At 34.2% G+C, this 16683-nt stretch overlaps 1 protein-coding gene across 3 annotated transcripts in view; it reads right to left on the minus strand.

The window, feature by feature from the left end:
- Nucleotides 1-16683, minus strand: part of BANK1 (B cell scaffold protein with ankyrin repeats 1) — a 306079-nt gene that overhangs the window by 42776 nt on the left and 246620 nt on the right. For all 3 annotated transcript variants that reach the window (XM_055342479.1, XM_055342480.1, XM_055342481.1), the window contains one exon: nt 3117-3195. In XM_055342479.1, coding sequence (XP_055198454.1) covers nt 3117-3195 — 79 coding nt within the window. The remainder of the gene's footprint in view (nt 1-3116; nt 3196-16683) is intronic.

A 16683-nucleotide genomic window follows, 5' to 3' on the forward strand; every position in this document is an offset into this window, starting at 1 on the left:
AAGTGTTAATATTTTTTGGTGGAGAAGGCATCCAAATCACCAACAGTAGGTGAATCTTTCTAAGACTCAGTTCAGTCACATATAAAATATATCCTATTCTGAAACTTAACCAAATAATACAAATTCCGTCCATCTTAAGAATCATGATTACATCATTTGTTTTTATAGTGTACATAATAAATACATTTTAGTAGGAAGAATTGAAAAAATATATTATAATGCAATAACTTTAAGTCTTACAATTTTTTTGTTTAAATTTTCTGTATGAAAAGTCTGCTTTAAGAAAAGATTCACAAAATTTTAAGATGAACTTGGAATCCCTATATTGGAGGGAATATGTGAATTGTTGTCATTGTCAGTGCAATAGACAAGCAGATGATTATTGTTTTGAAGTGTTGCTAAGCTGAAATATAATTAAAGAAGCCAACTGGCAGACTATGGAGAAAAAGTACCTTTTTTTTTTTTTAAACCAATAAAGAGTTACTCTGTAGAAACTTTTCAGCTATGAGAAAAAATTAGTCATGAGGAAATATTGTGCCTATGATGGTACCCATATTTCTACATGGAATTTAATTTCTTATTGTTCTTTCCTTTCATGTGAGAAGAAAGATATTGAGTTTCAGTACTAGAACTGCAGACCAAGATTCTTTAATTAGCAGCCTGAGCAGAACAACCAACAGAATGAGAGAGTTCTTGCACAGATCTCATTCATCTTTCTACCTCTAATGTGAAACACTGAGCTTGAAATAAAGTAGTCTCTAGAAATGCTGATGGAATAGATGATGCAGTGGCTGAAAAAGATTTATTGCTCAGGATAGTAAAGGAATTTCACTATTTCTCTCAAATTGATCATCAACTTAGAATTACACTCACGCTATAGGAAATCACCTGTAGCCACCTATGTTTATGTATTCAGTGTTTACATCTTAAACAACAGAACCTCCTTGCTCCTTGCCAAACATGTCCAGACCTAGAATACAGCCCTGGAGAGTTGGATGTGGAGGCTCAGTGAATTTTAGCAAACTTCACAGTGATGGTGATACTAATGGAAATCTGCCAACTAAGGTGGCTATGCTTCACCCCCATCCCTGGGATAGTAAAGAGCCTGAGGCCTGAGAGTCCAGTCACACAGAATTCCACATACCAGACAAATTCCAGGTCCCATGATCTATGGAAATGAGGTAGCTCTCTATAAATAATTGAAATAACATTTTTCTCTTTATAGGCAGTCCTTCTGAGGATTTAAATGTCATAATAAATAAATGATCATTATCAATGATGGCCTTTATCATCAATTTTATTATTAAAAATGAGAATAAAATTTATGACTTTAAAAATCAGTACATTAATTCTTACTCTAATATTTAGCACTATTTGGTGTTATGGCATAACTTCTGAAGGTGTTTACTGATTTGCCACAGTATGCTAGTTAGACATTGTATTTAATTTTATTTGATTTGCGGTCAATTTGCCTACCATGTGAGAAACCAGTAGTCAATAATGGTTAGCTGAATATCAATTGTGCATTGGTAAAAGGGCAATGTCCTGAGGCAAGAGCATGCTTGATATGTGAGATGTTACTGTGCTGTGAACAAACAAGAGAGTGGTTCAGAGATGGGATGAAAAGGTTATGTCGGGCTTTTTAGATGATGAGAAGGATAAATATGAAGGGAAGGTATTGGGAAATTTGGAACAGAAAAGTGATTAGTTCCTCCATGAAGCAGAGTATTAGGAGTGGCAAATGTGGAAGCTAACACTGTTTTCTTTCTTTCTTTCTTTCTTTCTTTCTTTCTTTCTTTCTTTCTTTCTTTTTCTTCTTCTTCTTCTTTCTTCTTTCTTTCTTCTTTCTCTTTTTCTCTTTCTTTCTTTCTTTTCTTTTTCTTCTTTTTTTTTTTAAGATTTTATTTATTTATTCATGAGAGACACACAGAAAGAGGCAGAGACATAGGCAGAGGGAGAAGCAGGGATCTTGATGCGGGACTCCATCCCAGGACCAGAGGATCACAATCTGAGTTTAAGGCAGACACTCAATCACATCACCCAGGTGCCCCACATTTTCTTAATAGTAGTACTGCTGACATTTTGGATCAAATAATCGTGCATCGTGTGGGGTATGTACTGTGCATCGTAGGATATTTAAGCAGAACTTCTGGTGTCCACCCACTAAATGCCAGTTGTAAACCTCCCTTCTCAAGTCATGATTATAAAAAAAACTTCTGTTCATTGACAAATATCCTCTGTTGTGAATGGGAAATACCCTGACTGAGTGCCATGGTGCTATTGCAATAATCTAAGGGAGAGCTGATGACGGCAGCATAGACCAGGATAAATAATGAAAGAGTGAGGAACAGCTGAATGCTGGCTATGCTGTGAAGGTAGAATCAACAGTATCATCTGACAGATTGGATGTGGGGTGAGAGAGGAAGTAAAAAAGTCAAGGGAGATGCCCAGGTTTTGGGATTGAATTAAACAAGGAAAGAATCTTCACTTACTGAGATGGGAAAGTCAGCAAGTGGTATAGGTTTGAAAGGGTCAAGATATTAGTGGTTTTGGATTTGGAAATGTTGAATGGGAAATGTCTATCAGACATGCTGGTGAAGATGCTGAGCAAGCTGTGTATACCAGTGGCATAATGGGTAGAGTTACATATGTGCAGAAAGACAGCATTAGTCTTCAGACATTAGAATACAGAATCACATCCTATTATAGCCAGTTAGGGCCTTCGAGAGAGTTGTAGTCCAAGTTTCTCATTTCCTAGCAGAGGGTCTGAAAAGGTCTGCTAAGGTCTGAAAAGAAAGTCACTTTGTTTTTAAAAAAACTGAAAAAACAGAGTTGTCAATCGTCAGAATATTTGCATCAACCTGACTTGTGTATTCTCTCTGCGTAGGAAAGACTGGTATTTGATTACTTAACACTGAACTTAGTAGAAGTATTTAGATTAGCAAGGCAATGTAGTAACATCTTTACTATATTATAAATGAAAAGTCATTCAGCTAATTAAATGCCTTTCCAGCTCACTATGGTCTCCTATACTCTCTTCAGTCTTTATCAGTTACATGTACCTTAATATAGCTGTTACATACATGCATGTGTTCATAACATCCAAGAACACTTACTGGGAGAATATGTAAATAATGAGGTAATATCATCTTCATAGTCATTTTCTTGCCCATTATTTCTGTTAACTTCTGGGATCTGAAAAAAAATGAATCTTATTTTTAATAATATCCATTAATCTTAATATATGTGCATCTCTACATAAACCAAATGGAAAGTTAATACCAGTCGAAATAAGAAATTGCTTTAGTTTTTATTTAAATACTTTGATTATAAAACATATCTCAGCTAGTATATTTGTGCCAACTACAAGTGTTCAATGACGCAAAACATTAAAGTGTAACTGTGACAATAGAACATTTATAATAAATCATAAATTAAATTTGAAATGAAATTTATTGCTACTACATTAAGATTCAAAACAACAGTCATAAAATTTAGGTGCAATAAGTAAGTCTTGAATAAAATTGAACACAACTATGTCTCTTAAAAGCCATGAGAATTCAGGGGTGCCTGGATGGCTCAGTCAGTTGTCTGCTTTTGGTTCAGGTCACGGTCCTAGGATCCTAGGATGGAGCCCTGCGGTGGGCTCCCTATTAGGTGGGGTGTCTGCTTCTCCACCTCCCTCTGCCCTACTCTGATCTCTCTCTCTCTCTCTCAAATAAATAAAAAATAAATAAAATCTTTTAAAAAAGCAAAAACAAAAAGAACAAACCATGAGCTCTCTTACTTTTTAACATTTCTGTATCTTTTATCAGTTCAAAAGACATTCTTAATTACATCAAGTATTATGATACAGTGAGAATGAAATTGAAAAGTGGCTTATTTTCCATTTTTGAGAAAAAAAAAGAAGAAAAAAGAAACAGAGTAAGGGGATTTATGCTTGTTTTTCTGAAATCAGTTCCACTATACTTAGAACGGAGAATTGGTGAAAAAGACAGAAACCTGTTATCTCTGAATTGCTAGTATTTATTTATAATCTCTGAAGGAGATATGGGGCCTACAGTAGTGAAACATATTTGTGCTCCTAGAGAAAGGTAACTAATAGTAATTACAGCTCTATTTGTGCAAAAACATCTAGAGAAAGAGATAGAGATTGGTTGCATTAACATTTGTCACATTTGGTTACCATGAACTGCAAGTGATCATTCAAATGACTTATGCTCTTGTTTTTATTAAAACTGAAATGAGGGACCCCTGGGTGGCTCAGGGGTTGAGCACCTGCCCCTGGCTCAGGGCATGATCCGCAGTCTCAGGATCGAGTCCCATATCAGGCTCCCTGCCTGGAGCCTGCTTCTCCTTCTGCCTATGTCTCTGCCTTTCTCTCTGTGTATTTCCTGAATAAATATATAAAATCCTTAAAAAAAACCTGAAATGATTAGTCCATTTGCTCTGCATTAGGAATGTTTATTTAAAAATTAGAAGCATCCATATTGAAGCATTATTAGATTTAGAATCATGTTAACTTCATCAATTTGGTTGGTCACTCACTTTGGCCAAAGGGACCCCAATGGAATTTATTTTCTTTCTTCCTTTCTTCCTGCCTTCCTCCTTTTTCTGCCTTTCTTTCTTTTTCTTTTTAAACTAATGCTATCCAGAGAAACAATGTGGTCTTTGATTTCTAGTGGAATCCTGAAAATAAAAGTCTCTTTAGTTTTTTTTTTTTTTTTTTTTTAGTGAGCCTGATTCAGAAGCTCATTTTATTTTTAAGTAATATTTTCCCCTTGGTGGACTCAATCAAATGCTAATACGAAAAGTCATATAACTTTACCAGGGAGATTGACATGTTGATTGATCTTTATATGCTTTGGTGTTACATGCATTGTTTAATACAGCCATTCTTTGTTTCCAATTAGCCTGACATCTTTGTTTCATAAGATATATCAAGAATACATTAAAAAAATCCATAATGCTCTTAAAATCATATCAAGGAAGTTTTTGCTAGTTGGATAACAGGGATGGTTTTCAAAGATTTCAGAAATTATGTGAAAATTTCCTATATATTCACAAAGCTAGACATTATGAGCTCAAAATCAGTGTGAATTAATAAAGAGACTGTGAGTAAGTGTGTGGGTATATGTGTGTGCACAGAGGTTACAATCTAATGGGATCATTTTTGTGTCATAACTTAAGCTATATGACATCTGTATTAATAAGCAAGCCGAAAAATGTATTTTTTTAATTTTTATTTATTTATTTATTTATTTATTTATTTATTTATTTATTTAATTTATTTATTTAATTTATGATAGTCAGAGAGAGAGAGAGAGAGAGAGAGAGAGAGGCAGAGACACAGGCAGAGGGAGACGCAGGCTCCATGCACCGGGAGCCCGACGTGGGACTCGATCCCGGGTCTCCAGGATCGCGCCCTGGGCCAAAGGCAGGCGCCAAACCGCTGCGCCACCCAGGGATCCCCCAAAAATGTATTGAAGGAAGAAGCTACCCAAATTTAAAAAGTAGCTAAGTTTGACAGATTTGAGCACTTTCGTAAATATTACATAAAATTCACATTTTGTATATCTGGCTAGGCAGAGATTGTTTTTTCAGGAATGAGAGGATCTTTAGAAATATTTAAACTAAAAAACAAATGTTTCTTACTTGAGTTCCTTACACTTACAGTCAGATTTATCTTCAAAAATATGTTAGATTAGTAACATAATAACTATTGAATGAAATCAATGGTGGCTTCAAAGAAGTGTGATGGCACTCTGACGTAATCACTTTAGTACTTGGCTGTGTGGTGCAGTTGACAGAGCATGGATGGTGAAATCAATCTAAGGATAAATCACAGCTCTATTATTTATTAGCTGGGTGTTATCGGGCAAGATACTTAACTCTAAATCTCAATATTCTATCCTGCCAAATGTGAATAGTAATATGTATGCCATAAGATTGCTGAGAGGGTTAAATTAGGATAATGTAAGCAAAACACATATTACCTCTACTACATAATAAGTGCTCAATAAATGTAACCTGCACATGTTAGATTTTCCTTCACCCTACAAAATATAGATCTGCATTTAATAAGCACAAGGATTATGTCAATTTGATGGGTAAATCCTCAATAATAAACCAATAATTATTTAACTTATTATCAACTGTGTGCCTCCAGAAGTTCTGCTGGAATATAAACTTTCTTAAGTGTGGCATTTTTTTGTGGTTTTGTTATTAGAAATACTTAGATAATTTACAAGATAATAGAGATAAGAAAGGAAAAAAGAGAGAATTCTTTAATAAGTTCCTTTTCCTAAGGCTACAGTCTGACTTCACTCATTTGTTAAATATTTATGCAGGCCTAATATGTGCTAAGTACTCTGTTAGCAATTAGGGAAAATAAGTTAAAAATAAGAGAGATAACTTTCATTCTCACAACTATCATCTTTGTATAGGAAATAAAGACAAAATAATAAAATGATTAGAATACAATATTTTACTTACTTCACTACATAAATCCAGTCCTTAGAGTTGAAATGGAGAATTAAGAAATAATCAGATAATCAGGGCAAAATTTTACTCATTTGCTTTTTTGTATGAGGAGATTGGATTAAAAAATTATCTCGATGCTTGCCTTGAGTCCTACTTCTCTAAATGAAAAATCCAGCTTAAATAATAAAATCTATTAGCTGAATATGCTCAATTTAATATTCCAACCCACAGATAGTCCTTGCAGCATACAATGTTTAATGAAATTAAAATCATTCATTATCAAAGATAAACTAAAAAGAGAACTTCTTGTTGACTGAGGTTTATAAAGCTCCACATGGCTTTGGCATCTAGCACTGTACAAATTGATCATAATTTTTTGATTTTGAAAGAGTGAATAAAAACAATCTTCACATGGCAGTTGGTTTCCAAATCTTGTTGTGAGATTCTGAAGATATTATAAGTAGCTTAACTCTTGCCCAACTTTCCATAGTGTTGATTATAAACGATTTTGCCAGCTGTCAAGCACATGGCAGTCTGTGGAATGAGAGTTGGAAGACACATGTATGTTTGAAGAGTAACAAATTGGCCCCGTAATATTTTATATTTTATCCCAAATGAATGTACTAAGCTACAGAATCTGAAGTAATATTCCAATGGAAGTAATAAAGATTATGCTTCCTAAATGTTAAGAATAATGAATAATGTTTTACTAAAGCCACCAATAATAATATCAGAGACAATTTTTTCAAAGGTGCATAGTAAGTCTACATTATCTTAGCTCTCATTACATCTTTTTTTTTTTAAGATTTTATTTATTTATTCGTGAGAGAGACACACACATACACAGAGGCAAAGACACAGACAGAGGGAGAAGCAGGCTCCACGCAAGGAGCCCGACGTGGGACTCGATCCCTGGTCTCCAGGATCATGCTGTGGGTTGAAGGCGGCGCTAAAGCGCTGAGTCACCGGGGCTGCCCTACATATTTTTTTTTTTTAAAGATTTTATTTATTTATTCACGAGAGACATAGAGAGAGAGGCAGAGACAGGCAGAGGGAGAAGCAGATTGCCTCCGGGGAGCCTGATGCAGGACTGGATGCCCAGATCCCAGGATCATGACCTGAGCCAAAGGCAGATGCTCAACCACTGAGCCACCCAGGCATCCCTTTCATTACATCTTGTAAGAAAATGTATTTCTCCTTACACTTCTTGGAATATGACATAAAAGCAGAATCACATGATTTTTTTATGAAAGTTTTCTTTGTATAATAGGAATTGAAATCTTGAGTGTAAAAATTAAATAGGAAACCCACCCATGATTGGGAAAAGAATAAAGAAGAATAAAATAGATGAGCTGTGAGAGGGACATTTTCCTTAGTATGAACTAAACTTTTGATAGGTTAACTTGAGGATATATGTTCCATTTTTTTTTAGAAAGGCTTTTGATTTTAAATCTCTGCCAGTGATGCAGCTTTACCAACAGCTATGAACTTTAGGTTTGGCACCTGACTCTGTAAATATACTCTTGCTCTATTTCGGTAGTGTTTGTTTCAAATCTACCACAGCTGTGGCTTCATCTGTGAGTTATCTGCACACTTAATTGGACCATTAACTTGGTTTGACTTTAGCCATTTCTTTCATTAAGTGGGAATGACAAAATTTGAATTTATTCTTTTGTTAAGATTTAAACTGTAAACATAAAAAATAGTTATCTTCATTTAAAATTATAGAATCCAAAATCTGAAAGAAACCTGTGGATAGCTAGTTTATTCTCTTATTCACATACTGATACAATACTAAAACGATGTGTCACAATAAAAATGTAATGATTTAAATATTTTTCCAAGCAAAAGTTGTTTTTAAATGTGGTCTATAGTATGCACTGTCCAATCCTTTTTACAAATTGGCTTTTCTTGGGTTCTATACTTGTCTCTCTCCTCTTGTCACAGAATGCATTTCTTCTAGGTGATCTTATTCACTTCATTGTCTTTAATTTACACCTGTATCATGTATCATAATCATTCTTGGATATATCATTTGCTTCAAACTTTTCTGATGTATATATTGTAGGCTGCAGCAAAGATATTAGAATAAACAGTTATAAAAGCAAAGAGAAAAACCCAGAGGGAGAGATATCAGAAAAATCATGAGAGAGAATGTTTTAGATTGAATGTTTGTGTCTACTCCAAAATTCATATGTTGAAATTCTAACTCTCAAAGTGATGGCATTAGGAGGTGTGGCCTCTTGGAGGTGATTAGGCCATTAGAAAGGGCCCCCATGAATGGAATTAGTAGTGCATTATAAAAGTAACCTACAGTGATTCCTTACTATTTCTGCTGTATAGGGGTACAGTGAAAGGTGGCTATCTATAAACTCAGAACAACGCCTTCACCAGAGACTCAGTCTGCTGGGACCATATTCTGGGAATTCCCAGTCTCTAGAATGGAGAGAAGTAAATGTTATTTATTAGCACCAGTTTTGGGAATTTTTCTTATGGCAACCTGAATGGACTAAGACAGAGGGTTTCAAGTAAATCCCAATATTAAATTATTCACCAAGAATGAAAAAAAAAAGCTCTTAAAACAGTTAGTGATATTTTTCTTTTTAAAATTTTTAGATTATTTTTTATTGAAGTTCGATTTGCCAACATATAGTATAACACCCAGGGCTCATCCCATCAAGTGCCCATCTCAGTACCCGTCACCCAGTTACCCCATCCTCCTGCCCACTCCCCTTCCACTACTCTTTGTTCATTTCCCAGAGTTAGGAGTCTCTCGTGTTTTGTCATCCTCTCTAATTTTTTCCCACTCACTTTCCTTCCTTTCCTTTATAATTCCTTTCACTAGTGATTTTTTCACTCAAGGTCACTGGTGACCCTAGTGAGGGGAATTATAACAGAATTGGATGAATTCATACTAGAAGAATCTTAAAATGGAAGTGAAGAATGGAAAGCAACATGAATAGGATCTCAAAAACCATGATCTGCATAGGGCAACTGTGCTTAAAAGTTTTCAAAAAATGAATTAGAGATGTCAGTGAAAGTGTTTTACTGCAGGCAAGGGCTACGAAGATAGTGAGTAATAACATCCAGAGCATACATGCACAAAACATGGTATTAGAGTGGGATACACAAATATGAAAATTTAATGATCCCAAATCTCAAGTATTGTATAACTGTGGAGAAGAAAAGGAGTATAGGTAAGACAAAATGAAATGAACATTTAAAATATACATATACTTGAAAGAGGCTATAAGGTAGAAACATGATCATTTCCATCAGGTGAATAGAACAGTGAACCTTTCAGGGTAGGTGGTAATGAGGCTGAATCTTAGAAGATAAGTATGGTTTTAATCTGCAAAAAAAGGGAGGAAGCAAATCTTGACTGATGGGTAAGCATGACTGAGACAGTAGGAAGATCTGGTGAATGCTTCCTAATTGGGTTGATTAGGTTTCATGGAGGAATATATTTGAATGTCAAGATATGGTGGTGCATTATGATTTTATTTTATAAACTTTTATAAGTTCTTAAGTATGTGATTATTTCCCAAGAAATGGGGCATAACTTGTTCCTGCCTGTCTTTTACAAAAGTAATTCTGATAATAGCTGGTAAGAGGAAGAGGGGGCTATTTCAATAGTCAACTTGAAGGATAGTGAGGACTAGTGAAGGATTTCTATATTTAATAAAGAAGGCAGATTTGTAAGTATCAAGGAGATGAGATGAACAAGATCTTTTACAGCTTTGATGACAAAGGCTGGAGGAAAGGGTCAAATATGACTATCTAAATTTCTGTTCCGCTCAAGGCTATCTGGTACCCTCTAGAGAACTTTTGTTCAGAGATGAGAACATTGATTAAAAACATCTTTCTATGAAACTGGGGGGGGTGTCAGAATCCAAGGTCAAGATATAATATCAACAACCTAGATATCCTTTGCACCGTTTCATGTAACATTTGAATATATATTTGGAATGGGTATATGGCCATCAAGTGGTGATTCTTCTAATTTCTTTGTGAATTTAAGAAGTTTACCAATTTGAACAAACAGAAACCAGTTAAATGAATGGTGATCAAATAAACTTTTAAGTCAACAAGATCTTTAACTATGAAACAGGCTGATAGAACTGAATGAAAAAATAAGTACAAAATCCAAATTAAGTTATAAAGATACCAAAAGAATTGCTTAGAGACAAACAACTGGACAACAAACTATAAATTACATTTGATCGAATCTTACTGTATTTCTTTCTTAGAAATGAAAAAATTTTAAAAGGTTGCCATGATATTTCATGGGTTGATTGGGTATTAGGTGCTTCTGAACAATACACTGAAAACAAAACCCAGATAGCTGTGTCCATCTCTTAGAAATGAAGTTAAATAAAATGGAAATAGCAGAAAGAAGGGGTTTAGTAAAAGAGAAAAAAAAACAGAGAGAGAAAAATGTCAGAGGTAGTCAGCAGGAGGATGTAATCACAGAAGTCAAAGGTCAAAGCTAAGAGAATTATTCTTAATGAACTTTTCTTGATTTCAGAATGGTATTCAGAATGCAACTAAAACATCCTGAAGATAAATGAGTTTCTTTCCTTTTTTTTTTTTTGATAAATGAGTTTCTGATATAGAAAACTAGAAAACTTTATGAAAACATACAAAACTTGGAAATTCTTAGTATGTACCTATACATGCCATCTAACATTCTTGAGCATGACAACATCACTCATCTTGGTCAATCACTCAATAAATGTTTATTGAATGTTTGTTTGCTTTGTGCATAATACTATAACACTAGGCATTTTCCAGGGGGTATACAAAATATGTTGCATATAATATGTTCCCAGGATGCTGCATATTTAGCTAGAAAAATAAAAGTGAAATGTATAAAACAATTCTAGTCCCTTCAATGGTTTGACTAGAGTGCAATAGAAGATAAAAAAGAATGAAATTATCCTAGGTTGGAATAACTAGAGCTGAAATTTGAAAAATGGGTAAAATTTGAGAGCTAACTCTTGAATCTAGTCCCAGAAACTAATCATGCATGATTACTGAGCTAATGGATGAATAAACAATAGGTGAATTGGTGGGAGAAGAAAGAATGTGGGTATTCTTGGTAAGGACTACTAGTGCATGCAAGAGCTAAGCTGAGCAGGCCATAGGCACAGGGCAAAGATCAAAGCTACCCAATCAAAAAGGCAGGTGAATTTTTGGGAGAATATGTGAATTTTGATACAAAAAGTGGAGTCAACATTTGCTTTTTATATCCCAATTGTGGAATATTGGAAATATTTGTATATGATAGTAATGATGATGATTGATATTGCTATTAAACATCCTCTATAAAAACATGTAGGTTATATGAGTTAAGAGTTTGAATCCAGAAGTATTTTTTTTGAATCCAGAAGTATTGTTAGACAAATATGGATTCAAATCTTTGTCTTCCATTTATTACCCAATGAGCTTCAGCAATTTCTCACTTTTGTTTTTATTTATTTATTTATATTTTTTTAATTTTTCACTTTTGACCTCTCTGGATGTAAAAATGATTCTAAATATACCTAATGTCACAGGGTTATTGTGAATGTTAGATAAGAAAATATTTATCAAGAACTTAGCACAGAGCTTGCTACATAAAAAGCACTAAATAACTGTTATCTCTATTATTTTCCTTAAGATTATTATTTTATTACAGCATGACCTTTTATATTTTTCTCATAGTACTAACCTATGTTTATGTAAGAATTTATGTTAAGTTATAAGATTGGGTAAAGATCAGTTTTATTCAAGTTGAAATCTAGAGAATAAAAATAAAGAGCTCCAAAGAGTAGGGATATTTTTGTAGTTTAAAATTAAAAAAAAATGTTTATTTTGAAGTGTGGGGAATTATAAGACAGATGCAATGGTGATCAATATTGGACCAATTAGGGATCCCTGGGTGGCGCAGTGGTTTAGCGCCTGCCTTTGGCCCAGGGCGCGATCCTGGAGACCCAGGATCAAATCCCACGTCGGGCTCCCGGTGCATGGAGCCTGCTTCTCCCTCTGCCTGTGTCTCTGCCTCTCTCTCTCTCTCTGTGACTATCATAAATAAATAAAAATTAAAAAAAATATTGGACCAATTAAACTAATGGAAATTAAGCGAGGCTCTTGGATATGCTTGTGTAGGCTGTACATGGAATTTCTCCCAGGGCACCATTTCCATGGACTATGATAAACAGAGCACCCTAAATACTGGATGTCAGCAGAGTTGTTGAAGAAAAGGGTCTCTTCAAATGATTTTACAGTGTTAAATTCCCAAATGGTTTATTTTTGGTTTTACAATGTTGATAGTACAACAAAGACTTGTTTAGATAATATTAAACTTAGATTGCCTTCTTCCAGCATAAAATGATGTAAGGGAACACAGGTGCTAACTCAAAAGGGTATATCTTTCTGGGTTCGCCAAGAGTAGAGAAGAGTAAATTGGCTATGAATGAGGCTCAAAGTACACAAATGAGTAGTTAAGAAGAGAATAAGGAATTTGGTTTTAATAAACCATGAACCTATAATTGCTGCGTTCATTACCTTAACTCTGTTTCTCTATTCCTATAAGAAAAATAAAAGCATATCCATGACAGCAGCATAAAGCTTTACTATTCACAATTCTAAAATCTTGAAATAAATTTTAGTTTCAAAATCATAAGTTAAAAAAAGGCAAAGTTCTGTTGAGGAAATACAAATACCATTAGGTCAAAAGTATAAATCATTATGCTGTTTTGAATGATCCAATAAAATCAAATTTAAAAAAATGCTCTCATTTGGAGGAAAATGAAACAGACACTAAATAATGGATGGGTTTACATGTTTCCAAGTTGGCAGACTGGAGTTAGTAAAGAGGTGGCCAGGTTTATGTGTATGTTGATTATATTAAAAATCACTTTTTCTTCTTTTTTTTCCCCTAAGCCTTAGATAATCTAAGTGTCAAAGAGAACCAATGGAAAAAAACCAAACTAAATAACAAAAGACTGGAATTGTCATCTCCACAGCTGTTGGAAATTTCATTTATCTAAAACTGGAGGAGAAAGTGGTATCTGAAATCCAGGCCAGAAACAAACATAAAATACCACTCAGAGATCCAGCAGTTTCCAACAAAGATTATACTCCTCAGTTGCTGGATAATAAGTATTATTTTGACAAATGAAAGAAAGGATCCTTAAAGTTTATATTATTACTATCAGAAAATAAGTGTTTTTGACAAATTAAACAATGATTCTTAAAGCTTGTATTGTTGCAAATCTAATTTCCATTGGGTGTTTATATGGCTCGAATAATCCTTCACTTCCAATACAAAATTATAAGAGTCAATTCTTATTGATCAGAGCATTTAAAACATGAAGGATAGACAGAGAAGGTGAATCATAAATTAATGAAGACACGGTGGGACAGTACAATTTCTAGCCTCCTACCTCAATTTGAAGGCAGGCAACAAATTCAGAAGAGGCTGTTCCCATGGAATAAAGTTTTATACTTTTGTATAAAAGTATACCAAAAATACATATTTTATATATGTGGATTCAATATTTTTTATATACTGAAATGCATCATAGTACTTTATGTATTTCCTCCCATTTTATATTTACATTGTGGAGTTTAACTAGTAACACTGTTAAAATCATTTAGTAGCAAGGCAGTAAGATCAGAAATTATGAGAAATATTCTCATAATCAAAAGAATCTGGGAGATGAACACGTAATCCTCAATGAATAATTCTCCTTATTAAAAGTCACCATTTTCACTCCATCTCAATTTACCAGATTCCATTCAAATCAATTATCAGAAGACTTGTACCATTCTATTTAACTTTCTAAATGCATTGGCAGGATGTACACATTTAGATCGTCCCTAAATATGAATTTATTTAAGGAAAATTACAAAAATGCATTTTCATGTACTCCAAACAACAAGAAATGGTAGTAGAATAAGCTTGATAAGTTGATAATAGAACCTGTTGAAACGAAATTTTCAGTGCATTTAAGGTAAAATAAAATGGAAAACTTTTGTGATGGAAGAAACAGTATTGTAATATATTAAAGAAACTTCTTATCCACCCACATTAAAGTAGAGGAGAAACAACAAAATCCATAAACTCGCTTTGGAAGAAAAATGTCATTTTCTTTAGCCCAGAAATCAGGTGATTGGCATTGATGGTGGGGGAGGCTATGCATGTGTTGGGGCAAGAAGTATTTGGGAACTCTTGATACCTTTTTTTTTTTCCATTTTGTTGGATGTCTAAAATTTCCTTAAAAAAAGAAAATATATAAAAACTTAAAAAAAAGGCATATGCCACTAGATAGTCAATTTAATGCTCTTCATTTTATCTGAAAACATCTCTGAAACTGTTTAGGGTAAAATTCTATAGAAACCAACAATGGCATAACACAGAAATATGATTCCTGAAACACCTAGGTCATCTAGCTTTCTACCATTACATATTAACTTTCTGTTTAGATATTTGAGCAACTTTACATTGTTATGGATCCTGAAATTAAAACCATAAGATAAAGACTGAATTACTTTATCTGAGATTTGCATTTATTAACAGCTGAGTTAAGTGAATGAATAAAAAATTAAATATTACGCCCTATGTTTGAGGACATTTTGAAGTTTTACAAAGAAATGTGCCTTACTTGGAAGTTGAGTTGCTCATCAAACTAAAGCAGTATCAATTCAGTTTAGGAAAAGTTCAATCTCTAAAGAATTACAATAGCAAAGGAGTTTTTTTTTTTTAAGATTTTATTTATTTATACATGAGAGACACCGAGAGAGAGAGAGGCACAGACATAGGCAGAGGGAGAAGCTGTGGGGAGCCTAATGTGGGACTGGATCCCAGAACCCCGGGATCACGACCTGAGCCATAGGCAGATGCTCAACCGCTGAGTCACCCAGGCACTCAGGTGTCCAAAGGAGCTTTACAAAAAAAAAAAAAAAAAAAAACAAAGGAGTTTTACTTTCTTTTATTTACTTATTTAAAAACATTCACTCATAACCTAATAAACAGTAAAAAAAATATATTAGGAAATGGAATGATCAGAAAGCATAAATCTCTGGAAGAAAAAACACAGACATCCACATCTATGTTTATAATATATATGATATTAGTTGACCATAAAGTTCAGGGTCCATTTCTGGGTTCTCTATTCTGTTCCATTGGTCTATGTGTCTGTTTTTGTGCCAGTACCACACTGTCTTGATGACCACAGCTTTGTAGTACAACCTGAAATCTGGCATTGTGATGCCCCCAGCTATGGTTTTCTTTTTTAAAATTCCCCTGGCTATTCGGGGTCTTTTCTGATTCCACACAAATCTTAAAATAATTTGTTCTAAGTCTCTGAAGAAAGTCCATGGTATTTTGATAGGGATTGCATTGAACGTGTAAATTGCCCTGGGTAACATTGACATTTTCACAATATTAATTCTGCCAATCCATGAGCATGGAATATTTTTCCATCTCTTTGTGTCTTCCTCAATTTCTTTCAGAAGTGTTCTATAGTTTTTAGGGTATAGATCCTTTACCTCTTTGGTTAGGTTTATTCCTAGGTATCTTATGCTTTTGGGTGCAATTGTAAATGGGATTGACTCCTTAATTTCTCTTTCTTCAGTCTCATTGTTAGTGTATAGGAATGCCATTGATTTCTGGGCATTGATTTTGTATCCTGCCACGCTACCAAATTGCTGTATGAGTTCTAGCAATCTTGGGGTGGAGGCTTTTGGGTTTTCTATGCAGTCTCTTCAATAAATGGTGCTGGGAAAATTGGTCATCCACATGCAGAAGAATGAAACTAGACCACTCTCTTGCATCATACACAAAGATAAACTCAAAATGGATGAAAGATTTAAATGTGAGACAAGACTCCATCAATATCCTAGAGGAGAACACAGGCAACACCCTTTTTGAACTTGGCCACAGTAACTTCTTGCAAGATACATCCACGAAAGCAAAAGAAACAAAAGCAAAAATGAACTATTGGGACTTCATCAAGATAAGAAGCTTTTGCACAGCAAAGGATACAGTCAACAAAACTCAAAGACAACCTACAGAATGGGAGAAGATATTTGCAAATAACATATCAGATAAAGGGCTAGTTTCCAAAATCTATAAAGAACTTCTTAAACTCAACACCAAAGAAACAAACAATCCAATCATGAAATGGGCAAAAGACATGAAGAGAAATCTCA

The sequence above is a fragment of the Nyctereutes procyonoides genome, unplaced genomic scaffold, assembly GCF_905146905.1.
Source record: "Nyctereutes procyonoides isolate TBG_1078 unplaced genomic scaffold, NYPRO_anot_genome, whole genome shotgun sequence".
NCBI classification, from domain to species: Eukaryota; Metazoa; Chordata; class Mammalia; order Carnivora; family Canidae; genus Nyctereutes; species Nyctereutes procyonoides.